The 27,041-nt window shown below is 41.2% G+C and overlaps 1 protein-coding gene across 3 annotated transcripts in view; it reads left to right on the forward strand.

Annotated features, from left to right (window-relative positions):
- Positions 1 to 2,856: 2,856 nt before the first annotated feature.
- The window catches only part of LOC142014415 (neuroendocrine protein 7B2-like), a 69,090-nt gene continuing 44,905 nt past the window's right edge, over positions 2,857 to 27,041 (forward strand). The window contains exons 1-12 of one of the 3 annotated variants that reach the window (XM_074996949.1): positions 2,857 to 3,032; positions 6,362 to 6,432; positions 6,806 to 6,902; positions 7,890 to 8,143; positions 8,695 to 8,855; positions 8,938 to 9,078; positions 12,207 to 12,281; positions 12,915 to 13,082; positions 18,734 to 18,869; positions 19,752 to 19,857; positions 20,728 to 20,875; positions 21,371 to 24,093. In XM_074996949.1, the coding sequence (XP_074853050.1) occupies positions 2,901 to 3,032; positions 6,362 to 6,432; positions 6,806 to 6,902; positions 7,890 to 8,143; positions 8,695 to 8,855; positions 8,938 to 9,078; positions 12,207 to 12,281; positions 12,915 to 13,082; positions 18,734 to 18,869; positions 19,752 to 19,857; positions 20,728 to 20,875; positions 21,371 to 22,953 (3,072 nt within the window). In that variant the 5' untranslated portion in view covers positions 2,857 to 2,900 and the 3' untranslated portion in view covers positions 22,954 to 24,093. Of the gene's footprint in view, positions 3,033 to 6,361; positions 6,433 to 6,805; positions 6,903 to 7,889; positions 8,144 to 8,694; positions 8,856 to 8,937; positions 9,079 to 12,206; positions 12,282 to 12,914; positions 13,083 to 18,733; positions 18,870 to 19,751; positions 19,858 to 20,727; positions 20,876 to 21,370 lie in introns of those variants that run through there. The other 2 variants (XM_074996950.1, XM_074996951.1) reach the window with 2 other exon arrangements.

Here is a 27,041-nt window from a genome sequence, read left to right on the forward strand (position 1 = left end):
CTGCCCCCTGGTTCCTGGCTCCCTGCCACTTTTGGAGCTAGGAAACTGACCAGCCCTGGTGGGACCAGCTCTCTAGGAGCCCTGGAAATTGACCAGCCTAGTTCCCCTCTGTCCTCTGACTTGCATGAAAATTTGAATTACACAGGAGTTGCAGGAATGCAACCCCCACATAACTTGAGGGTTTCCTGTATATCCTTATGGACTCTTATTTATTGGATTTTGCTGAGTCATTCTCCACTGGAAGTGAAATCTACTGTTATATTAAAGGAAATGTAAATATCTGTTGTATCACAGGAAGTTGAATTATTACATAACTCTGTGTTTCCTTGGAGATGGAATCTTCCATAGGAAATGGAACCTTCTATTACATCACCCTTATGTCTATAATTATTGGATTTTCTAAATTTAAACTATTACTAAGTAATGCATATAGCTTGGACTGTGTGACAGCTGAAGGTATTAGATGCCCTCGACTGTACAACTAACACAGTACATGAGATGGAAATTTCTTCCCAATTCTATCAGGTCCCTTCAGTTTACCTTACAAATTTTGTTACAGAATGCACCTTCTGTTAAGACATTTACATAAGTAAGTAATTGAAGAAAAGTGGCAACTGATGCAATTGTAGCACAATAGTATTTTTTTTCCTGCTGCATCATTTGAACTACTGAATGGAAATTATGTAAACTTACCTCCTGACAGTCTGCACACATTTCAAAATTCCCCACCATTTTCTAGTATTCTTCCACAGCCCTATTTCTTTAAAGATACATTCTGGAGTTAGTGTCGGGGAGAATGTGGGAGATTAAAAGTTTAAAATAGATGCAAGGAGAGGTAGAGCAAAATCAAATGAGATCACCCTTCACTTTAAGAGGTTAGATTACTTGATGTTTTAAAGTAGTGTTTCCCAAACATACATTTGTGTACCTTTTTTGTGACTTTGACCTTATTGACATACCTCCTCTCCCATTGCCAATCTCCTGATTTTTAGTCATTTATTTTCTGATTCATATCTATTGAAATCCTTTTGTGTACCACCACTGATATGTGTACCATACTTTGGGAAACTCTGTTTTAGAGCTGTGCCCCCTGTGTTTATGGCTAAATTGAAGTGTCTCAAAAAGTGTGTGGGTCAATATTTTAAATTGAAAGATCTTGTCAGCTGAAAAGCATTTAACTTGCAATCTTCAAAATTAAAAACACAGAACCAGGGCAGATTCTGGGTATGTTTTCGTACTGGGGCTATGGTTACACTAGCAAGTTTTGCTGGCAAAACCCTGGTTTTGTCAACAAAACTCACAGAGCATGCACACACCAAATCGGATTTGTCAACAGTAGCTTGACAAAACTCAGCTCTTTTGCTGGCAGGAATCTGCCTCAAAGCTTTAAGGTATAACACAGCCGTCAACAGATTCTGTCAACCAAAAAAAGGTTTGTGGACACTAGCTGTGTCTACACTACACAGTTCTGTCGAAGGAAGTCACTGTCAACAGATATTTCCCAACGGAACCTCTGTCCATAGAACACATCCACACCCAGACTGCCCAGCCCTCTGTTGACAGAACAGCCAACTGGAAGCTCTGCAAACAGGGCAGTCCAGTGAACCAGAAGCCCTCTCTGTTGACAGAGGGCCCCCTGGAGCATCTACACTATTTTTCTGTCAACAGAATCTGTCTACAGAAGCACTATGCCTCAAACTTTCAAGACATAACTCTGCCTGGAAAAAAAGTCGTGTTCTGTCAATGGATTCTAGACAGAACACATTTGTAGTGTGGACATGCCCCAGTTTATGTCGACAAAATTTTGTAATGTACACACAGCTTCTGGGAGGCCAATGGGCAGCCTTGTCTCCTGTGCTTCCCGGTGTTTGTTTTGTCAAGAGAGGCTCTATTGACACAGCAGAGCGCTCTCCCACTTTTCTTTTGTGTATGGCCACACTCTGTCAAGAGAAGTTTTGTGGGAAATCTCTTCCAACAGTGACTTCTGTCAACAGCCTGCTGTAGTGTAACCTAGCCTGGGTGCTTTTTCCTATTGCTCTAATGACCCAGCAAGACTTCCCAAAGCGAGCGCTTCCACCCTCCGTAATGGAACTGGGGCGGGAGATCAGATCGGCCTGTGACCAGCTGGGATAGGGGTTAAATCCATTTCAGGCCCCTGGAGCGGGCAGGGGAAGCGCAATGATGAATTCCGCTCGCGCGAAGGCAGGTCGGGCTGAGCACAGTGCTAGCGCCCCCCCCCCGGACTGAGACGGGCTCCGGAGGCAGCCGCTCATTTGCCCTCCTTGGCGATTGGCAGTTGCTGTCCGAGGGCACTGGGAATGGGACGCCGGGCTCGCGCCGCCCAGCCTCGAAGTGCTGCGGGGCTGGTTCCTTTTAGGTTCTCTCAATACAAAGTTTTCCCTTTTCCACTTCACTAATACTGGCCTCTACCGGCTGCCGTAGCCAGTCGCTCCTGTGGCGAAGGCAATGGTGGTTTGGGTGTCTCCGCGATCGCCTGAAAATTACCGCACCTCGTCCGGCCTAGCGGCGCGCGTGAAAAACGCCGCATTTCTGGGCGTTTCTGGAGGGGGGCTCAGCGCGCGTTCCCTTCCTCTGCGGCGGGTCCCGCGGAGCGGCAGGGCTCAGGCACCTCTCTCGTTGCCTACGGCTGGCCGTTGAGAGGTGGGGACCTGAGGTTCGAACAGACGCCGCGGGCCAATCAGAGGCGGCGTGGGGGCTGGGCGCTGTGTTTGAGACGCGCCGTGGTGCGGAGGGAGTCGGGGTCGGGAGTCAGAGGGTCGGGGGGAAGGGGTGTCTCGGTGGGCGGCGTGAGCAAGTCGGGATGGTGGCACGGGGGTGAGAGGCGGCCGAGGCGCGGCTGGGCCGGAGAAGACGGGGTGGTAGGGTGCTGCCGGGCCGGGATGGCGGGGGGCAGCGGGGCGGTGGTGCGCCTGGCGGTGCTGCAGCAGCTGCGGGCCGCCTATGGGATCAAGGTGAAGAGCGGGAGCTGCAGAGAGGCGGCGGGGAAGCAGTCTGGAGCGGCGTCCACCGAGGTAAGGCGATGTGCCGCTAAACGCTGCGGTCTGGGGGCCAGGCTAGTTTTATGCCTCAGAAGAGGTTAGTAGTTGGCGAGCCGTGTTAGTCTGTGTCCGCAAAAACCAGAACTCCTGTGGCACGTATAGAGTAACAGATGTTTTGGGGAATAAGCTTTGGCGGGCAAAGACCCAGTTGCATCTGACAAGCGGGGCCTTTGTCCAGGAAAGCTTCTGCTCCAAAACATCTGTTAGTCTATAAGGTACCACAGGAGTTCTCGTTGTTTTTACTTGACTAGTGTTATGCGTGCCTGATGGGTTACATATGGCTTTGCTGGTTGCCAGAAAAATTATTTCATCTGCCAGGCTTTCTTTTGTCTGAGACTAAAAAACTGCATTATTAAGTACAACACGTTGGGATATCTCATTTTAAAAGTATTTGTATCCAGCTAAACGCTCTTGTTTCTATCTTTGCAGTTGAACCAATAACCAATCAAATCCATAGAAAATACAGTAGCTGTCTGCCCAGCAACACACTGCCCCCGTGTTGCTTGTGCCAGGTATATTAAATAAATAATGGAGCATTAAGGCAATGGTAAAACAAAGCAAGCAATACTGTAGCACCTTAAAGACTAATAACTTTATTATGTAATGGATTTTAGGAGGAAAAGTTCACTTCAGATTCTGGAGCAGGCAAAGCAATGGTGCAAGTGATTTTACTGGGGGGGGGGGCGGAGGAGGGAAAGCTCACATCAGAAACTGCATTCATTGACAACTGGCTAAGTTAAGCAAACTACAAAGACTGGCTGGCAAAATACACAGATAATAAGCAAACTCTGTTACCATATTATCAATTTCTCTTTATATATGTCATCTCCTTAGATACAGAAAGTGGCCGTTGAAGGCCTGTTGCCTTGAGAATGTGGCAGTCATGCTTTGTGTGGGGAGGAGAGTGCTGGGTTTTGTTGGATTTCAAAGGTGATAACCTGATCGCTATCAGCTATGTGTAAACAGGGCTGTAGTTGTGAAACAGGGTGGTGCAGTGCTAAGGGTATACACTGGTTACTTACTGAAGGTGTCAGACTTTTTTGATGCTTTCTACTTCAGAGGTGCAGTAAATGGGTTTTCCCATTCTCCTAGCTAGTTATTGTAGCAGTCAGTACCAGTGGTGTGATTTGGTAAAGTGGTGAGTGTCTCACTGCAATATTGTCTCCTGAAATCTCTGCGTGTTGCAAAGCGGAAAGTCCTTGAAAGAGGAACTGTATTCTCAAATTAGAGTTTGTCTCCACCGTATTTAATATTTCATGTGCTATGCCAAGTATGCCATTATACATGGTCAATTTAGTAAGCACTTTTTTCTATTTTAAATGCTTTATCATCTCTGATTCTAAATGCAATTGTCTGCCATTTGTGTCATCCAGTCAGAATACGTAGGTGCTGTACAAATACCCAACACTGTGTGTCTGGAAGTCATTAGCATGCAAGAGACCAAAATTCTGGGCCTTGCTGATATGACTTTGTGCCACTGATGCAGGATGAAGTTGAGTATTCCCGTGACATGCATTGTCCATAGCCTTGCTTGTCATGCTCCACAGGCACGTTGATGGAAATTTGGAGTAATAGACACGACTCGTCACTTATTAGCATGAGTTAGAATAGCCTTTTCTGAGATGCTTTGGCTCAGCGTCCTGGGGAGTGGAGAAAAGCGTACAGGTGGCCACCTTTCAAGCCACCTTCTATATCCTCTTTCAACTTCAAATGTCTGGATAGTACTTTGAAGGAATAGTAACAAGAAGTTGACCAAGAGCAAGAGGAGGGTGGGTGTCTGTGACAGGCAATGTGGACTTACTCTCTTACATAACCTCCGGTTATGTAGACCCAGCCTTAGTGATTCAGGAGAACAATACTGTTGTTTCTTGGCCTATCAGCCAATATCCAATAAAGTGTCAGTGATATCCCTTATCGTACATGCATGCTGTCTCTGGAAGCTGGAGTGGATATGATCTCTACTTACTCAGAATCTCATAAATCCATTGGATCAATCTCTGTTGAATTTCAGCTTTTAGTTAGTTTGTGTCTTCAGCACAATTCTGAAATGAGATGGTTGGTAGAATGTCTCTTCCATTGAATGAATCACACTCTATTTAAAGGTAATAGTTTCACTATGGCAGAGGTACCAAGGATGAATTGTTTCTTAACTTGTTCCCAAGTAGTCACCACTTTGAATGATGAGCATCCAAAACGAAATAGGAGGTGTGGAGGGAGCAGGGAGGAGTTCTGGGTTTATTTGGCTTCTGAACAAGTGAAAATGCTAAGTTTGATTTGATTATTCTCAAGAAAACAAAGTAAGTAGTATCATATAGCTCTCACACAAATTTAAAATGAAAAGTTGGGTACATCACAGTAGCAAAGAACATAGCAGTCCAGCCTAACTCTCAACTTGGACATCCATAAGTGATAGATATCTGTGTGCTGCCATGATTAAGACTATAGTGTAGATGAGCCCTAGAGAAGTCTAGCTGGGTTCTAGAGCTCACAGTTGAAATGGTTTTTCTGTTATGTAGAAAAACAACATGCAAAACTGTCTTGTGTCCTTCCTGAGTCTGGTTTTTTTTCTGCCCCAAAGGATTTCATCCTCTGTCCTGGTGGCTTTCCATTTCCATGTCTATTTCAGGAAAGGAGGACTGGATAAGCCTCTTGGCCCTTCCTTCAGAAGTGGCATGCTAATACATGGACCGAAATATGCTAATGAGGCCTGGATGCAAATTACCTGCATCTCATTAGCATAATGTCACATGATTTGGAGTCTGAAAGACCGTTTTTTCTGGACTCCAAAACGCCGTGTAGAAGTGCGGACCCCGGAGGGGCTTCCGGAAGGCCCCTTCTTCCCGGACTCCAAATCATGTTTTGTTATGCTAATGAGGCGTGGGGAATCTTTCACTCCGTGTATTAGCATTCCACTTCCTTAGGAAGTGGCCTATGTAGAAATGGCCCTTGAGAAGAGACCCTAGATGCTATATCTGCCCTCTAGTATACCTACTAACTTGTATAATTTTTGCAAGGGAAATAGGGAAGCTGACTCTAGCTAGTATGGGTAAAATAAGCAAATTTGGAAAATAGAGAGTACAGGAATCTCGGATCTTATCCAGAACTTTTTACTGTTTGTCAACTTTAAAAAAAATATTTAAATAGTAGTGTCCATTTAACAATTACATGACATCAGTTCTTATCCAGAGGTTTTGGCTATCTCTTTAGTTCCTATGTTGCTCTATTTATTGTATTTCTGTAGCATTTGCATGGTAAAATTGTCAGTCAGTAGATCAGCATTAAGTGAGTCTTTTGCATTTTAGGGTAAAGTCTTTGGAATATCACTTCATTCATTACCTCAGTCATTTGTACCAGAGTATGGAAGTATTCCAAGGTATGTAAAGATTATGTTTTTTTTAAAATAGAACTATAATGAATTTGGGGCTGTCTGCATTATTTATTACTTTAATTTTGAGTGACATATTTCTGTCTTCCTCCAACAATTTTTTTTCAGAATAGAAAAGAATTCCACAGTTGCTTTTCAGGGATTGGTACGGCTTGTGTGAGTTAGGGAATTCTTTCTTGGAAAGAGACTGGAAAACAGACAGGAACCCATACGGTTGTCACTCATTTGAATTTGATTTACTGTCTTCAGTGACAGTAAAAAACAAACATTTTCTAAAATACTATTTGTGTGTGACATTATTTATCACAGGAAAATTGAACTGTGTAAAGATATAAAATGTATTGTCACTTCCTTTCCTCAGTTTTCTTGTTGATGCTTGCAAATATTTAGAAGAACATGTTCAGACTGAAGGACTCTTCAGGAAATCTGGATCTTTTGTTCGTTTAAAAACATTAAAGGTATCTTTTTTTTTTTTTTTTTTTAAGAGTAATTATACAGGAATGGACTTGAGCTATTTTTTTTAATCAAAGTGTCGATATTCTAGCTTTCTGATTCTTTTTAAAAGCAATTATGTGTTTTCCATTGAGGTTACTTTAGATAACCTTTCTGATCACTAGTGATTGGACTGGACTCCCTTCACCTCTCTCCAGAAGATAAACTTCAGTACTTTCTCTGCAGTTATTGAAACAACTCAAGAGCAGTCTCCCCACTACCCCCTCAGTTTTCTTGAGTGTGAGGAAGGGTATGAGATTAAACTAAGTAGTCTGGTTTTAGTTATCTTTCTCCCACAGCGAAGAGGGCTGGGGAGAAGCTATAAATCCAGAAATAATGAATAAACAGTAGCTCTGGCTACTTAACCACCATGGTTATATGAAAGAAGTGAAGAGTTCAAGCTGGGGAGATGAAAGAAAACAAAATGTCTTCTATGTGGTTAAGGGATTTGGGCATGTAACTCCTCGGCTACGTCTACACTAGCCAAAAACTTCGAAATGGCCATGCAAATGGCCATTTCGAAGTTTACTAATGAAGTGCTAAAATACATATTCAGCGCCTCATTAGCATGCGGGCGGCCGCGGCACTTCGAAATAGGCAGGTTCCTTTCGAAAAGGAGCCCTGTCTGGACAAGCCGCGTCAATTTCGAAGTCCCCTTATTCCAATCTGCTCATAAGGGGAATTTGAAGTAGGCGGGGTCATTTAGAAAAGGAGCCCCGTCTGGATGAGCCGCGTCAATTTTGAAGTGCTGTGGCTGCCCGCATGCTAATAAGGCGCTGAATATGTATTTCGGCGCTTCATTAGTAAACTTCGAAATGGCCATTTGCATGGCCATTTCGAAGTTTTTGGTTACTGTAGACACGGCCCTTGTGTATAAGACTACAGACTGCAAAACAAATGTCCAACAAATTACTTCTGATTGTCTCAATTTCTACTGTTGTGAACCATTTTAGAGTCAGCTGGATCAAGGTGAAGACTGCCTAAGTTCAGCACTTCCGTGTGATGTTGCAGGACTTCTTAAACTGTTCTTTAGAGAGTTACCAGAGCCAATCCTTCCAACTGATCTGCAGGCAGCTCTTTTCAAGGCTCAGCAGCTAGAAAATGAGGAGAAGAACACTGCTACACTGCTGCTTTCCTGTCTTGTGTCTGACAGAACAATAGATACTTTGCGATACTTTTTCAACTTCCTTAGAAATGTATCCCTGCGGTAAGTAGAGAAGTATAGGTGTGATGGTACTTGAGGAATTCTTAGAGTTGGTTACAATATATCTAAAAACAGAAGAGTGCAATGTTTCTCCAGTCTATAAATAATCTTAATGATAGTCTTTTGCCTGTAATAATGTAAACATTGTGTCATCTCCTAAATTTTGGGGTGTATATCATAATGTCATCATGCAGTCGGAACTTGAGCCTTAATCCAGTTTTCTGGTTGCCATATTTTCACCTCTTCTTTTGCAAAAGAGCAACTAGTGAAATTAGCCCCCTCTTGGTGATCCTGTTGCTTCTGTAGAAACTGTAGAGCTAAATAGCATGTATAAACTATTAACTAATCTGTGTGGTAAGTGTACTGACTCTACCCTTAATTCTGTGTGTGTGTGTGTGTGTGTGTGTGTGTGTATGTGTTTCTCACAAATGCAGGACTTCAACTTGAGCTCAATTTGCATTAGCCTATTTTCTCTCTTCCTGTTGCTTGTGTTTCAAGAAGGTGATATAAAGATAAAACTGATACTTGTAATCTCTTTCTTTCTTCTTAATAAGATCACATGAGAACAAAATGGATAGCAGTAATCTGGCAGTGATTTTTGCTCCAAACCTCTTGCACTCAAGTGATAATGAAAAAATGTCAGTCAACACCGAAAGAAAGCTTCGTTTGCAGGCTGCTGTTGTGCAAACGCTTATTGATCATGCAGCCAATATTGGTAAGATAACTGAATAACATTTGTTGAAGTAGCTACAGTTAAATGTTTATGTTTAATATAAATAGTTTCTATTCTAATTCAGGACGTGTGCCAGAACTTATCCTGGAAAAAATACCTGCTATGTTAGGTATTGATGATCTTGATGCTACTCCTTCACTGAAAGGCAATGAAGAATATGATTCTCCTGCCCAGTGTAACAGAAGGAGAAGACGAAGTGTTGGGGGTGAGTACATGAACTGAAAATGTGACTGACTACAGTCTAATGAGTAAATACAAAAATAGTCTCAACTGAGGTTTCAGGGCCATGTAGAAAACTCAGTCCGTCTCAAGAGGATCCTCTTCTCCATAATCTCCACAGACTGTTGCATCAGCTGTCTGTGAAGTTTGCTAAACTCAGGTTGAAATGGTAAACTTTATCAGGTTTTAAAAAGTGTATGAACGTCTCACTATTTCATACCTATTGGTGTAAAGACTACTAGGTTGTGCAGTTTATGGTAAAAAATTCTTTTGCATGTTCTCTTCTTTCTGACCTCAAAAGGGAGCTGTGTCATGCAGTGTGTGGCAGGATAATGACTTAGCTTTTAACCTGAGACCCAGTTTCAAATTCTTCTTTAAGTCACAAATAAAAATAGTTTTAATGATTTTCCTAGTCTTCAGTGAGGTATGTGTTCACATAAAACTAACAGTCTCTGACAGTTGTGCCAGGTGAGAGAATTTGCTAGAAGATGGGAGGTCACTATTGTCTAGCAGCATTACTAGCACTTCCATTGCTTAGTGGGTTCTTGGAAGACATTTAGGGGTAAATTACAGCTAAATAACAGCACAGAACACTGAGAGCCAGGTCTGGTAGTGGTAAAACTTTTTGGGACCATGGGAAACCTGGCTACACCCATGATAAATGGTCTAGTCTCCTGGTTAACTAAAATCATGCTGGATTACAGAGTTTTCTACATAATAGAATTTCAGGTTGGAGAGGTTCACCCTGCATTCTAAATTGGACATAAATGCTCTGGCAGAGCACTGTTCTGAGAAAAAGCTTATTGGTAGTAGACTTCACTGTAGCTATCTTGTAATTTCCTCTTCCCTGCTTTCATGAGTGGTAAAATCATAAATTTGTGTGTGTGTGTGTGTTCATTCTATTCTATTATTAGTGAGCCACCTCTTCCCCCAGGCAGGAGCACCAGCAGCTGGGCACCATATTTGCAAAATTCATCATTTGTGAGGTTCTCAACACTGAACCCTTGTGAATGTTGAGACTCTCTACTGTATATAATATTTATTTCTTAGGCTACATCTACACATGAAGCCTACATCGAAGAAGCCTATTTTGATGTGGCGACATCGAAATAGGCTATTTCGATGAATAACGTCTACACGTCCTCCAGGGCTGGCAACGTCGATGTTCAACAGCGACGTTGCGCAGCACCACATCGAAATAGGCGCTGCGAGGGAACGTCTACACGCCAAAATAGCACACATCGAAATAAGGGTGCCAGGCACAGCTGCAGACAGGGTCACAGGGCGGACTCAACAGCAAGCCGCTCCCTTAAAGGGCCCCTCCCAGACACAGTTGCACTAAACAACACAAGATCCACAGAGCCGAAAACTGGTTGCAGACCCTGTGCATGCAGCATGGATCCCCAGCTGCCGCAGCAGCAGCCAGAAGCCCTGGGCTAAGGGCTGCTGCACACAGTGACCATAGAGCCCCGCAGGGGCTCGAGAGAGAGCGTCTCTCAACCCCTCAGCTGATGGCCGCCATGGCGGACCCCACTATTTCGAAGTTGCTGGACGCGCAACGACTACACAGTCCCTACTTCGACGTTGAACGTCGAAGTAGGGCGCTATTCCCATCCCCTCATGGGGTTAGCGGTTTCGACGTCTCGCCGCCTAACGTTGATGTTAACATCGAAATAGCGCCCAACACGTGTAGCCCTGACGGGCGCTATTTCGAAGTTAGTGCCGCTACTTCAAAGTAGCGTGCACGTGTAGACACGGCTTTAAAGAGTTATCAAACTTGATGGAATACGTTGGCTGTGAGATTCTTACGTTCCCCTGTGTTGCCTACGTGAGGTTTTTGTGTGACTTGCAAAATATATAATACAGGATCTACAAACCTAGATAATCTTGTTTGGGTTCACTAGATTTGATTTCTTAGTCTTTCATGAACTAAATTACTAATCTTTCTTTCAAATGTTAAAATCAGGCATAGGTATGTTTTTGTACTGCCAGGAAAAAAACAAAACAAACACCAAATTCCTAATTGGCATATTGGCCTTAATCTACTACAAATGTTTCACATCTTCCAAGTAATGTAAGAATGGACTAGTAATCCTTTCCATTCAACATGTTAAACTAAAACAATTTAAGCACTTTAAGATTGGTCCAATATTTACCATATTGATTTCCACATTAATAAGCGTACAGGCTATTTGAAGATCCTTCCTGAAGTACTCCCCGGTTAACCTGTTGATAGTTACTTGTGTATGAAGGAACTACCAGTACTTCCCCATGCATAATGGGTAGAATTTCATTATTTCCCAACAATCCTTGATAGACGGGTGTTAAGGTAGGTTGGTATTTACATAACTGAGTATTTATTCTTTCTGTTGTGTGTGCTGTCTGTTGATGCATGCACAGATACATGCAAAAAGCCCTCTTTGAATCCTGGTATGATTGTCAAGTAATTGTGGCTGAGTTGCAGATCAGATGTGGAAAAATAATGGACCTTTTTGTTATGATAATTTGGAAGAGCTGGCTGTGTTCAGGGCTGACAGTGAATATGTAACATACATATACTTTTTAAAAAAACGGGAGTAGGAACTTCTAGTGTGAACTTCTGTCACACATTTCTTTTCCTTCTGCATTCATTCCACTTTTAAAAAAAAAAAAAAAAAAAAAAAAAAACACAGGCAATGTAAATTAGTTACATGATGATAATCTAGAGTTCTAAGGCCCTGATCCAGCAAAACCTTAAGTGTGAGCTTACTATTCTGCCTTGTGTGTGATAAAATGATTGCTAACAATGCACAAAGCTAAGCACCTAATTAAATCTTTGTAGAACTGGTGCTTAAGAGCTGTGTAACACAGCCCAGAATGAGCAAATATTTCTGTTTTTATAGTTTATGGCTATGATGGCACTTCCCGTATGGTTGCAATAACTTGTGGGGTCAGTCACTTTTCCACAGCAACTGGGGAAGATATATTTTCCTTTGAAAGAGTGCGTGTTTTAAAACATTAGCAAGAAGACTACTCTGACATCTTTGTTAGTGACTTCCCTATCACACACAATCATAGTTTAAAAAACAGAGCAAGACAAGCCCATATTAAAGCTTGATATGTCTTGCATTTCAGATATTGTTAGTGGAACATTGAATAAACTTAAATCTAACAGAACACCCTCCACTACACCTCAGCAAGACAGAAATGGTAGGTATTTAGCATTTGCACTAAATAGAGCCTCATGCAGTATCTTTAGATTTGTGGACTATATTCTAGCAAGGCTCAAACTAATGATCATGGACTTAGTTTTATTCTAAAAGGTACCAGTTTTTAAACTAATTCTGGTCAAAATTGAATATAATTACATTTTCATTGAAGATACTGCATTTAGTCTTAGAGCTGCTAGCACTGAGCACCTCTAGGATTAGAAATTAATCTTCTTTTTTTTTTAATGCAGAGGCTTGAATGCAGTAGGGAAGCATGCAGACACATTGCATATTAGAGAATGACTTTGTGCTTAAATGCAAAATATATGTATCTTGCTTTGCTCTGTCCCTTTATAAACTTGCAAAAGGTAACTTGGTTTTCTTGCAATGGAGAATGCAGCTAAAACTCTTCCCACCTGTGTTTTCTTGTCATATTAATCATTTTTGGACTTACACTGTACAAAATCTTATTAAAGCTGTGTGAGTGCCATGGCTATTTTAAAATGCATGTGTTTTTTGGCTCAGTTTTGAATAACTGCTTTTGGAGATGCAAAATTGACTTAAATACTACATTGTATCTTTCTAACCTCTCTCGTTTAAGCTCTCATTGCAGATATAGCATTATTAATTATAGTCTCTTCACCAGTGACTCCAGTGATACTTACTCCAAGCATCAAGCGCAAACTTCCAACTGATTCTTCTCAAGGCTTCTCTAGCAAGAAAAGGCGGTCCCTGAAGCATAATTTTGCTTTCGAGTTGCTCTCAAGTAGCCTTTTTAGCAGCGGCTCAACACCGGCATCAGGTACAGTGACTTACATTGTAGCTTTAAAGGTTTCAGTCTGGGCTGTTAATAAGGTCTTGAAATCTCTTGTTGTTAATGGATTATCCATGAAGCACAACTGCTTGCAAATGATGATCTTGGTTCCTTGTGCTTTGCACCCTGTCTTTGGGAGATCTTATCATATCGCATTGCTTCAGCTACGATCTCTGCTGATAATTCTTTTAAATCTATATATGCGTAACTGACTTGTCTCTAGCTCTCCGTTCTTCCTGTCTGTGACAGCTCTTTAAAACATTCAATGAAAGTCAAGAGTACCTCAAGACTTAGGGTTTGCCTACACTACAAAATTAGGCCAAATTTGTGAACGTTGATTTTCTGATATCCAACTTTGTAAAGTCAAAGGGGCATGTCCACACTGGTAAAGTTGGAGTGTGTCCCCATTAGTATTGCTGGGTTCAACTTTGTCAGCAATCCACGCTGAGTACCTATCCCACAGTTCGTGCTGGCCCATTGCGTTTTGAGTTTCTGTCCCAGTGTGTGATCAGACAAAAAATGTGTAGCAGGTCATTCTGGGTGTGTGTTGTCCCACAGGGCACTTGTCCCCTCCCCCTGCCTTTGGTATGCAGTTCAGAAATGGTTTTCATCACAAGGCTAGCATGGAACCTGTGCAGCTTAAAGCAGTTGTGGCAACTCTTATGAGCACCTCATGCATTATGCTGTGGTATGTGCAGAGCCCAAGCAGCTGTGAGAGCAATGAAGACTCTGAGGAGGACACAGATATATTACAAAATGGAGGCCCTGGAGAAGGGAGATGGTGGCTGTTCTCAAGGCTTTGTACACAGTGGAGTGCCAATTTTGGTGTCCATGAAATGAGCTCGGACTGGTGGAACGTTCATTGTTCTGCAAAGGTGGTTCGATCAGCAGTGGCTACAAAACTTTTGCATGCGCATGACCACTGTCATGGAACTGTGCAAATTGCTTTCTTCCACCCTAAAGCACTGCAACACAAAAATGAGACCCCCCGCTGATGGTTCAGAAGCATGCAGCAATTGTTCTAGGGAAGCTTGCAAGGCCAGACAGCTACTAGTCAATTCGGAGTAGAAAAATCTACAGTTGGGGCGGCCATCATCCAGGTAGTTCAGGCAATTGATACGCTTCTGCTACAAAAAACAATGACTCTGGGAAATGTGCGGGACATAGTGGACAGTCTGGCTGTGATGGGGTTCCCTAACTGTGGTCAGGCAATAGATGGTACATACATCCCTATCCTGGCACCAGACCACTGTGCCACAGAGTATGTAAATTGCAAGGGGTACTTCTCCATGGTGTTGCAGGTGGAGCACAAAGGGACATTTCACCGACATCGCTGTGGGACAGTTGGGAAAGGTGCATGATGCATGCATCTTCAGAAATTCTGGTCTGTTCAGAAAGACCAGAATTTCTGCAGCTGTTCAGAAAGCTGCAGAAATGTGACTTTCTTCCCAGACCAGAAAACCACCACTGGAGCTGTGGAGATGCCAATGGTGATCCATCGTACCCCTTGCTCCGTAGGCTCATGAAGCTATATGGAGGCAGCCTGAACTGCAGTAAGGAGCAGTTCAGCTACAGGCTGAGCAAGTGCAGAATGGTTGGTAGAGTGTGGATGGCAGGGGAATGTGCCTCAGGACTCAGAGTCCAGCAAAAGCAACATTCCCTTTGTGACAGCTTGTGGTGTGCTTCATAATTTGTGAGAGCGTAGGGGAAAATTTTCATGCCGGGTTAGAGGGCTGAGGCAGATCACCTGGCTGGTAATTATGAGCAGCCAGACACTGTGGCAATAAGGAGAGCACAGCAAGGGGCATTGCCTGCCACAGGTCACAACCAATTGACTTAACTCACCTGTAGCATTATTAAAATGAGAACTCACCAGAGTCCAGCTGCAAAACATCCTGGGAGTAGGGGATGTGATCCAGCATTACAAAAAGCTGTCGGTGAGATCAGCTGTTCCATTCACCTGCTGACTATTGTTATCATCATCCTATTGGTTACCTATCATCATCTCCTGCTGTTGCCAGATTTGGGGACGGGGGTTGGGTCACTCTGTAGCATTCCAGGCAGCTGCTCAGAGAAGCATCATGTTTGCAGTGATTCAGAACGTCTGTCTTGCTTCCTTTGTTTTATGGTATGCCTACCTGGGCTCCTTTTTTATTTTCATGTGGCACTACTGGGCAGCCTTAGTGTGCCTGGTTTCCTCCATGCCCTATGAGATCTTTGCATTATATCTGCATTTCTTTTGCTGCTTTGTAGTTTTCCAAACACACATTCATCACCCCATCTAGCACTGAGGTCCTGGATCTCCTGCATGTTCCATGCTGGAGATCGTCCACGACCCTGGGAAGTCATGTGCTGCTGAGGTGTGCTGCCTGCTCTGCTCACCATGCTGGCCAAGCAGGAAGCGACATGCATGTTTTCTGGGGCTGTTTCCTGTGCAGCTGAAGAGCAGCAGAGCTGAAAGTGTTGGTCAGAGTGTTCACATTGGGGCACTGTGGGACACGTCCAGGAGGCCAAGAAGGTTGATTTTTTTTTGCAGTGCTCAGTTTGCATGACCCTAAGGTCGACCGTGTAAGGTCAAATTTGGCGTTACTCTACATGAAAAGTAGGAACACAAAAGTGGACCTTAGGAACCCTTAAAGTTGATGGCATGAACCCTGTAGCATGGACTCATTGCTTACAAATTTGACCTATGTTACATAAACTTGAATGTCTCCTAGTGTAGATCAAGCCATGGGCACTCTGAAAATTTACCAGAAATGGATAAAAATAAAATTCCTTTTCTTCCCACTGCAGCCTTCTGTGTTTCACTATTCACAACACTGTCATCTTTCCCAGTACTAACTCCTGCAATCTTGAGGATTTTTTCCCTCTTCTCATGCCGTACACTTAGGTTGTGTTCAAAGCTCTCCTGTTTGACTTAGAATATTTGTTTTCTGTGTATTTCTAAACACACTATTGTCCTTTACTTGAGAAGAAAAATTAGCAGCAGCTTTTTGTGCTCAGTCTTCCACTGGCTCTCTTCTATATTACTTCTAATTTAGCCTTATTGTCATCTTCAAAGCTCTGTTTAAATCTGCCCCACTCTCTACTTTTCTTCCCTTGTATTGACTTCATCTCCTCCATACTGCCTGTGTTCCCAGGCTTGTTGTTCCAAGTTTGTCAGTTTTTCCTACAGTCCCTTCTTCTGCCTTATTCTGTATCACTGCATGTTACAATCTCTGAGTTTATCTGCAAGACCACTGTCATGGCTGTTCTTATGTCCTTGATGAAGACCTACTCTTACTAGGTGCTTATTTTGAGTTGAATTAAATATAAACTAAGTGTTCTAGTTCTTCTAATCTCTTATCATGGTACAGATTGGACATCTCTAGTCTGGCACCTTTAAGACCTGACTGGTGCCAAATGAGAGCATTTGCTGGACCATGGAGGTCAATATTGTCGAGCAGCATTGCCGATGCTTCCACTGCTGAGTGGTCTCTTAGGAGACATTTAGGGAAAAATTAGAGCTAAATAACAGCACAGTACGCTGAGAGACTGTATTGGTGGCTGTAAACAAATGTTATGGGACTGTGGGAAACTTGGCCACACCCATGGTAAGTGGGCTTCTGGCTAACTAAAGTCATGCCTGATTATGGATGTTACCGGAGGAGAGAGTGTTGGATTAGAGAGGTTTATTGTGATCGTAGAGAGCAGGGAGAATGTTTTTGTGTTTGAAAAGCAGTTAATGCCCACTAAGTGTTGTAAAGAGTTGTAGTCCTGCAAAACTGCAAATGTCCAATTTATATCTGTGTGCATGGCTTTGAATGCGGATATTTGCAGATGGTTTTTACAGATGCTGATACCCAGTTTTTATCCACACATGGCTCTGTAGGTGGTGAAGATTTAAACATCTGCTGTGAAGAATGGATAAGCAAAAATACTCATTTTTAGAAGATGCTAGTAGCACAACTTGACTTAGCCTGTGCAGGCTGAAGAATAAAGTACCATTTTTACCTTATTTTTACACTAAAGCCTGATCACCACAGGTTTACACTTAAACTATTTTATTAAATGCCACTGTTAGGTTTAAGGAAAAGGGGAAATTAGATTTCAAATCCCCACACCCCACCCCTCTCACACACAGTTTCATACACTCCTGCACTCATACCTTTACAGAGATGAACTCTCACAGTTGAACAGTTGTACAGTGGAAGAAGCCAGGGCATAGTGGGTCCAGTGTGTCTGGCTGCAGTCGTGAACCCAGAGCGATGAGCTGATTGTATGAGCCCCTTGTCAGCTTGCTCTCTTGTCAGCTTTAGTACTTGGGAGCAGTCAGTGCTGCTCATCTTGGAGGGAGGGGAAGGGGGCCTGGGCTGCCTCCTGTCCCCTCTCTCTCTTTTTTCCGCCCCCCCCCCCCCAGTGGAGACTCATTCCTGTAGAGAGGTGATGGTAAGCAGAAAGCGGAGGTGGGGGTGGAGAGGCAAACCTATAGGAGCCCTATCTTTTATATGATGTAGTTCAATAGCAGTTGCTCTGTCCCACTGCCCCAGGATGCTGTAAGACCGTGAGTCGTCACTTCTTCTGTACCAGGACTGTGTATGACCTTGAGTCATCAGCTAACAGCAGATGGGACTTTGATCTTCTCTGGACAGGGCCTCTTTCTTCCTTGGGTGGATTGTTTTTCAGGGCTCAGCTCTCTTGACAAAATAGGCACCCAGAAGCACAGCAGACAGTGCTGCCCATTGTCCTGGATAGCCTGTCTGTCAAGAGAAGGCCGCCTCCCCCCCGAGTAGCCACACAGCTTTTTTTTTTTTCCTGACAGAACCTGGGAGGCAGAAGGTTATTGGTGGGAGTGCTGACTCTTTTCAGCATTGTTGACAAAGTGCATTTTGTGTGTGGATGTTCCACCAGTTTTGCCAACAAAAGCAGGGTTTTGTTAGCAAAACTCGCTAGTGTAGCTGTGGCCTTTCTTGCTAACTTACAGTGCTTAATACAGACCAAGCAACTGCTGCAAAACATAACTATGTTGAACAAACTGCATGTGCAAAACAAAACTACTATTGCAACGCTTATGGAAAGTTACAGGACTTAAAACCGGCAGTGACTGAAAATTACAGAAGTTACATCTGTACTGGACTGAGCAGAAGCTTTATACAACAACCATATCCTTCATTGTGGTGGTACTTAAAATCCTTTTGGCTAAGTGTTGTAGAACTTGTACCTGATCTAGTGCTGTCAAAGATCAAGAGTGGCCCTTGTTTTTAATCTTAAAACAAAAACAAATTTATTTTGATTGTTCAAAAAGTGTCAATATTAAATAAATACAATGATCTTCTGATCCATCAGTATGGAAGTAACTTCACTGCATGTTCTCCCACTTCCGTGTCCGAACAAAGTTGTTTTGGGTGTAGTGGTTCCCCTCTCTTCTTTTATATAAGACTACAAGCAAACAGAATTGGGTCAGTTTTCTCAAGAATATTGTGCTGAACAAATGAGTGGTTTTTTGTGGCTTTTTAAAAACTTGTATTTTCACCTTGTTCATGAGTAATTAAGATGCTTTAAAAAAAGCAGCATTAGAGGTTTTTATTTTAACATAAGAATACACCTCCTAAATAAGAACCTTTTTATCATGTACATGTGACTTTTTTTTGCTGCTGCAGCTCAGTTAGAAGCAAGCCCTTGTGTCTCTCTCGAGTCAAGTCAGACCTCACTGTCTCCCTCAGTCAACAATGAAAAGCCTCTCTCTAGTTCAGGAAATAGAAGAAGTAAAAGAATTGCAAGCAAAAAAATTTGCAGGTAACTTCATTCACAGAACAAGAAGTGCGTAACTTTTGAAAGTAAAGTGAAAAGCAAAACAAAAGTTTTCCTTTTACTGTCTTATGGATAAAGATGACCTCAGCTTTTATTTATTTGTATTGAAAAGATCATATCTTGCCATATGTACAGTGAATTGGTGATCTGTTCAGGTTTTAACAGCTAACTCTCCATACCAAACTGTCATTACATTTGGGTTTTATTTTGGAATGAACATGGATTAAAGTGTGCATGTACACAAGCAATAAGCAGGCAAGTCCCTTTCTCTTGTTAAAGTCCTGTTAAACTGGACTAAATCTTAATTTTTTTTTTTTTTTTTTTTTTTTTTTTTTAGTATTTTAAAGAAACTAAGGATAATGGAAGTGTTTTAAGAAAAATTGAATAAGTTTTTTAAAAATATCTGTCAAACTGTCACTTTTTCAAGGAATCATTTACTCAGTTCTTTCTGTTTTTGGTAGGTCCTGTCACTTTTTAGTACTCCTTTTTTGTTTCTTGTATTTTCAGTATCTCATACTAAAGTGGCATCCATTTCTAAATCACGGATTTCTAAAACAAATGCAAATTCCTTTCATGGGAGTAAAGATCTGAGGTTTTGTAGTACACTGTTTTTTGTACCTGTTCAATTTTGAACATCACCATACCATAATGTCAGAACCTTACATGGTATTTTAAATAGAATTTCATGGATCCTTTTTCCGGTATATTAAATTTTTTCCTTTATGCCTACCAGATTCTTCGTGAAGCTCTATAGCAGGACCCTATTGCACTAAAAATTCAAAATGGTGTGTGAAAGAATACAAGTTTGTAGGGATAGTAATATACAGAGATTATCTCTCCATGCACCTAAATTATTTAATTTTCCAGGGTTGAATCGGGAAAAACTGGTTGCTTCTCTCCAAAGATCAGCCGAAAAGAAATGGTTCGCAGGTCATTACGACTGAAATTTAGTCTGGGGAAAAGCAACAAAGATGTAAGTATACTTCTGCTGTCTTACTCCTATTTCTTGTAGCTAGTTTTTTGGCAGTTGTTTTCCATCTGTGGTCCAGGGAACATGCCTAAGATTTCTGAAGGGCTCTGCATGCCCACTGGAAATTTTTTAGGGGGTCTGCTAATGGAAAAAAGTTCAAAGCCTTTTTAGAACATATGTTCAGGGAATGCAAATTAATGTTGTTTAATGGCACATGCAGAGAGCTGTGGTATACAGTGTCTTTCATACTAGGAGCCACAAGCTCCATTCCAGCGTTCTGTGGATAGTTCCCTCTAAGATGCACACCTCAGAAGCCACAAATGAGAGAATGAATTAGTGCCCACTTAATTAGTGGTTTGCAGGTGTCATTCTTAAGGTAAGGAGGTGTGCTTAGGGGGGTAGGTGGGAGGGGCAGTGGGATGAGGTGAATGGGGAGGCAGTGGTGTGAGGAGAAGTGGGAGGAATTTGGGACATGTGAGGGCTGTGGCTTACAGAGAAAGACGCAACTTCCCCCAGCTCAAGGGCTGTGGCTGTTGTGGTGAGACAGCCCTCTTTCCCAGCTTCAGTTTTGTGACTACTATGGTTGAGGAGAGACCCCTGCTATTAAAACATGAATTGTGCGCACTTATTTGTAGAACAAGAAATTCAAGGTTTTTTTAATATATAGCACTTTCGATAAAAGTGGTTTCCAATAGTTAACATTACAGACAGTATTTGGAAAGATCATTATGGGGTTGCTGCAAATTGCAATTCAGGAAATACTTTTGCAAACTTCAATATCAAAAAGGTCTAGAAAGTAAATGAAAGATCTAAATGACTTCCCCATGTTCAACTTTCTAAAAAGGTTAGTTTTCTTCCCTCTTCCCCATTAAGACTGTTTTAACTGGATGTCCAGTTGGGAAAGGATCTGAAAATATTGGCCGGCGACTTGCAAGTCAACAAGACTTGGAAAATAGAGTTGAATCTGTAAAGGCAGATACGCTTTTCAGCACATCTTTCAGTGAAAACTTGTCAACGAAAGGTAAGTGTCTTTCAGTGCCTTGCTAAATGTAATTTAAAAGAGCTTGCTGTATTTTTATGGGGGTAAGGATAGCTTAAAAACCTAATAATTCTTTCAATGTTTAAGTCATTGAAAGCACTGAAGATGAACTGATAAAGTGAGAAGGACTTAAACAAAATTTTGTGGGAAACACAACAGATAATTTATATTAGCTAATCAGGAGAGATGCGTTTTTATCTGCAAAACAACAAATAAATGCATTATGTCATGCCTTGCTTCTTTTGATATTTGACCCTAATTGCCCTCTTAAAAACTGTAACCTGTTTGAGAGATTTTCCTCTTCTGAAACTGAGACTTAAAATACCATGTCTGTGAATGGCACATGGCTTTAAACTTGTAGTGTGTTTTTTTTCATAAATTGAGTTATTGGCAAGTTTTGACTAGTTTGTTAATGTTCTATGAATACTAAGTCTAACCAATATTTTAAACAAATAATTTTATCAAACTTCTCTCAAGGTACACAAATGATCAGCAAGTCAGAGGAAAACTTGCTAACTCCAAAACATAAGGCAAGTTACCGAATATCTTGGAATGGACCCCGTATGACGGATTCTCATGGCGCCAGCAACAATAAGGCAAGTCTCATGGGATGTCTTGGACCAGAAGGCTGTTCTTCAGAACCTGTTCTTGTAGCTGGAAAGCCACCTGTCATTCCAGATGACTTGAGGTCGTCTACTGCAAATCATAAGCAATATAATAATCCAAGGGAGTACTCGCCCTTTCTGGAGGAAAATAATTCGACTACAGAAACATTAATGAAAATTAAAAAAGCATTTTCTGAATCTGGAAGTGATCTTCAAAATTTATTAGGTGATATAAAGTCTTCTGTATTGGATATAACAGAAGAAAAGCTGACTAAACCCTGTGAGACAAGGAGGTTCAGTTCTGAGAATGACCTCTTTGAAACTTCAGCTGAAAGTTTGGGAGTTGAAAAATCCAAACCTCGCTATAATCAGTTTGCTCATAAATCTTATGCCACTGACACACGTCAGACAGGTAAACATGAAATCAAGGTTGTGGAGGGAAACTGCCTCCCAAATCCTATTGAGAGTGAACTTCAGACCCAGAAATTTGGTATGGAAGTTGCTTCAGAACTTAGTGTGCCTCAGATAATGTGCAGGAAGGACAAATTGACTTTTCAGAACAGTTATTCGAAAGGTAATTCAAAGACAGTAGACTACCTCAAAAGAAAAGAGGATGAGGAACTGGAACAGTCAGAAAGAGTTGCTGAAGATTATGAGCTGAAGTCCCATAATTCAGAAAAAGGTAATACCAAGCCTACTGCTGCAGGGGAGTTCCACAGTTCACGGTTGTTGGAGTCTGGAAACAGACTTGGTAAACAACACTTGCAAACTGGAGGTTGTAATTATACTGTACCTAACACTTTACCAGCTTCTGACCATGGAAAAGTGTCTGACCACGTGCAATGGTTCAACAAACTTTCATTAAACGATCCATGTTCTACAAGTAAAACTAAACCACCTCTGAAGTTTCAACGTACTCCTGTTCGCCAGTCTGTAAGAAGGATAAATTCCCTCTTAGAGTCTAACAGGCAATCTGTGAGCCATAAACTGGCAAAATCTGGTGCTGTTTGTTCTCCTCTTGTTAAATCAGTAAGTTATGATACTGCACTATCCTCCTGCACAGAAACATTCTCAAAGAATTCTGCTGTTTCATTGCTCTGTTGTGAAACTACGCGCACACAAGTTTCTACATCTGAACTAGACTTAAAATTGAAATCTTCAAAATTGATAAATCCCCTAGAGCAAGCTGATTCTTCTCTGGAAACGGTTAGAATCTGCAAACAGAGAGAGATTATTGGTAATACAAAGTCTGCTCTAGAAGATCTAACTAATCGTGAAACACCAAAAGCAGCTGTAAAAATGAACTCCACTGTAAACATTTCAGTTGACACACAAGATAAAAGTACCCTCAGGAAAAGTGTTACTGGAAAAGAGAAGGCTCGATACAGGGGATCTCCAAGAAATCCAATATCAAAAGCAAAACTCCTGCCAACTGCTAAACCTGTAGACTTATAGGTATAAATTTGGCTGTTGACTCAATTAGAGCTACTTTCAATAGTTTTCGGGTAAATTAAGTCTGTATATGATTCTTAGTTTTGTTTTTTATAAAATAAGAATTTTTTAACTTGTTCAAGTAAACTATTCTCTATGACATTAGGAATTATTTCATTTACTATGGCTTTGTATGATTACTAGCGTGCTGATTTTAGTTTTGACTAGATTTTTAAAAGAGAAAAATCTAGTAAAACTTATGTTACAATAGGTTATGAATCTCTATCTCAGACACTGTCCGTGCTTTTTACAAATAACAGGATATCCTGAGATATTTCAAAATCTTGCAGCTTGTAATCAAGAAAGTAGTATTTCCTTGAGAGAAAATTGCTAGGTATTTAAAAACACCACCAACCCATGCAAAAGCAAATTGATTTATTGTGGACTACAAAAACACATGAAACTCTGTTGTGTTAGTTCTTTAAATACATTAAAACACTACAGTAAGATTTGTCAGTTTTTCAGCTTCAGTATCAACGTAGACTTACCTACTGATCCAGTTCTTTTGTGGCCAGGGTATATATATTGTTTTTGGTAGATAGCTCTCCACCCTCACTATTCCTGATAGGGCTATATCTACATAAACAAAAAATGCTCCTATCTAACCGTGTGTGCAAACAAATTGGAGACATATGAAAAATAAATGTGCAGTTAATTACTGACGTATTAGTACTGTACATTTGGCAACATGGGTGTGTTGTTTTTATGTGACATCTTCATTTGCAGTCACAATAAAGTGATGTGGGAAATTAATAGCATATATGTTGCTATTTTTTTCTAGAGCAATGTAGTGTAATCATATGATGCAAAATTAAAGTACGCTCTCTGAAATTATGGAAAACAAATGTAAAAAAGCCATACTGTTCAATTAATTTGCACAAAGAGATGTTTACATCTGTCTTTAACATTAAAGGTGTTTACACCTATGTCGTATCCATTGTAAAATTATTTAAGAGTAAAAACTTCAAACTTTCCATTATTGATTTCTGTATGGGTAGCTTGTTTGCTGGCAGAACTAAAGAGCATTTGGCATATACTTTAATTTTGAGTCTACCAAAAGTGGGGGGTGTTTCAGACAGTGGGGGGTCCCTTGCTTGTGAATGTTCTTTCCACAGCACTGCCCCATATCCTATATAGGGAGGGAAAAAGCTAATGACCTCCCGAGACAATTGGGATAACTTCTGCGTATGGTGTGGTTTTTTTTTTTTTTTTTTTTAAAAAGTCCTGTGCAACACTACATCCTCTTAACTATACAGTAGACTCCCCCCAAGTTACGCAAGGGTTGCGTTCCTGGGCAACCTCTGATAACTCAGATTTTGTGCGAATCGGGGGAACCAGAGACCAGGCAGCAGCCTGGATCCCAGCTCCCCTGGGCTTGCAGAAGCTGACCGGCACTGGTCAGGTTTGTTAAATCATGTCTGCTCTCCACTTAGATGTGTGGTTGGCCTGTGCTAAGTGACTCTGGTGCGATTGTTTTATCGGAGTGTATATGTTGAAGGTTGAGGCTGCAGCCTGAGCTGTAGAATTCTTCAACCTTAACTCCTAGATCATCAGCTGCCACAATCAGCTGGTTGCTTCTGCAGCCAGTTTCACTTTATCTAGTTCCATGCCTTGTCTGTGCTTTACTCAGATACTGCTCACAGGCAATTTATTGTTTTAGTGGGCACCAGAAAACTGCCTTTGGGACACTGAAGATGGTATAAAATGAGAATTTTTTGTAAAATTTTTTAGTCTGTGTAATTTTAATTTTCTCCTACTTTTTGCATTGCTGTTTAGTGGGGGGGAGAGAAGGCTTGTTTGTTCCAAGGGTGTCATTTTAGATTTTAATGTGGGGCAGACTTAAACTGTGGGCTACCTAGGCAAGTTTTTTGCAGGTAGTAACTTGGAAGATAGTTAACAGAAGTACTAATTTCTGAATTAAGAAATATATGTATATACATAACATCACTTAGTCCTATTTTAACTTTAGAACAATCAGGCGTTAATACAGCAAGATACCAGAAATACAATTTTGAGACTTTGTACCCTTTCTTTAGCAGAAAAGTAAAAGCTGCTTAAAATCTGTTTTACTTGGCAACTGATATTTTTAAATGGCTTATGTTCCAAATTGTAAGGAGAAGAACGAGGCATTTAATTTGTTCCAAGGAAGTTAAGATAGATAAATTTTTGAAAACAGAACTGGTGTGATCTAAACCAAGGGATAACACAGGCCTCTCATGTCAAGACTGTCAATGGCTGCTGTTTCGACATAACTATGCGTGCTACTGCACAATGCAACCACTATTTTGAAATTTCAAAATAGCAGATACCTTATTTTGAAATTGGTAAACCTCATTGTTCGAGGAATAGTGCCTATTTTGAAATAAGCTCTATTCCGTTTACACAGCCCCTATTTCAAAATAGGCTGTATTGTATGTAGACACTATTTCTAAATGCATTTGTGCATAGCTGTGCTATTTTGGAATACCTCTGCTGGAATAATTTATTCAGGAATAACACTGCTGTGTAAATGTAAGTGTTTTTTGAAGCTTCACAGTCATAGATTAAAATTATCATCTCAGACTATGCCTACAGTAGAGGATTTTGTCGATAATCTGGATGCTCCCTGAGTTTTGTCAAGGCCTTCTGTCAACAGTAAAACAGAATGCAGCACTTTTGTCGATGTAATCTGAGCCTGCTTCCCATGAGGAAGAATGCCTTTGCTGACAGATTGTCGACAGAGAGCTGGTCTGGATGTTCCAGGGGGCCTACTGTTGATAGACTGGGCTTATGGGACATGGGGCATCCCTGTTAGCTGTGCTTCTGGTTGGCTGTTTTCTTGAGAGAGCAACCAAGCAGTCCAGACACGTTCTGTTGACAGAGCAGATCGCTCTTTCGATCTGCTTGGTAGTCTGGCCACAACTTCTGGACAGAAGGTTCGTTGAAAGACGTTAAAAGATATCTTCCAATATATCACTGTAGTGTTGTCCTCTATTCTCTTAAGAGAGTAACTTCTTTGTACTTATGTGATGCTGTCAAAACTGTATCGCTCAACAGCATATTGTAGGTATTGAGATAGAAAAGACTGGTGATTCCTTGGTAAATCTGTGAGAATATTTCAGAATTCAGAAATTGGAAGGTCCCCTCCCCTCTGCCAAAATGTGCTTCTTGGCAACTTTAACTTCTCCATTTGGATTACCAGAATTGGCGCTGGTTAAATCTCCAAATATTTTTAATTTCTTCATTTAAAATTCACTCCTTGGGTTACAAGCAGGGCAGAAAGCAAACTTCAGTTGAAGATGACTCTTCTATCAGACTTTGTAAAAAAATTCATAGAATACTAGAACTGGAAGTGACCTTGAGAGGTCATCAAGTCCAGTCTGCTGCCCTTAGGGCAAAACCAAGCACTATTTATGTAACCCCAGTTAGATATTTCTCCAACCTGTTATTAAATATCTGCAGTGATGGGGAATTCTACAACCAGCCTAGGCAATTTATTTCAGTGTTTAACCAACCTGCCAGGAGATTTTTTTTTTCCTCATGGGCAATCTGAACCACGTTTGCTGCAATTTAAGCCTACTGCTTCTTGTCCTAGCATTAGAGGCTAAGGAGAATAATTTTTCTCCCTCCCCTGTGTAAAACCCTTCCTTTGAATTTAGGATTCAATCTTGCAACTTTAATCAGACTTGGCTATTTCACAAACAGAAGTTGATCTCATAAAAAAAAAATTGCCTCATCCATCTTGTCTTTCTAATCTCCAGGGTCCAACATGGCTACACCAATATTGCAAATACACTTTAATCAATTGCAATTGTGACCTCCAGGGTAGGTGACTAGAGATTTGCCTAGCCAAGGTACTTGCTCCTGCAGGATTCATATCAACAGTCACACTATATTGTCCTGTAAACATACAATTACACCAAGGAAATCAATTCTGAATGGTTGGCTAAAAAGCATGGGAAAAGTCCAGTGTAATTAATTTCTCTTTCCTGAAATAAGTTGTACCTGGCTGGCTACTCATGCCATCTGCTTACTCTTATAATTACACCTGTTAGGTGCAATAAGAGTTTTTT

Source organism: Carettochelys insculpta, chromosome 6, assembly GCF_033958435.1.
Source record: "Carettochelys insculpta isolate YL-2023 chromosome 6, ASM3395843v1, whole genome shotgun sequence".
Lineage (NCBI taxonomy): Eukaryota > Metazoa > Chordata > Testudines > Carettochelyidae > Carettochelys > Carettochelys insculpta.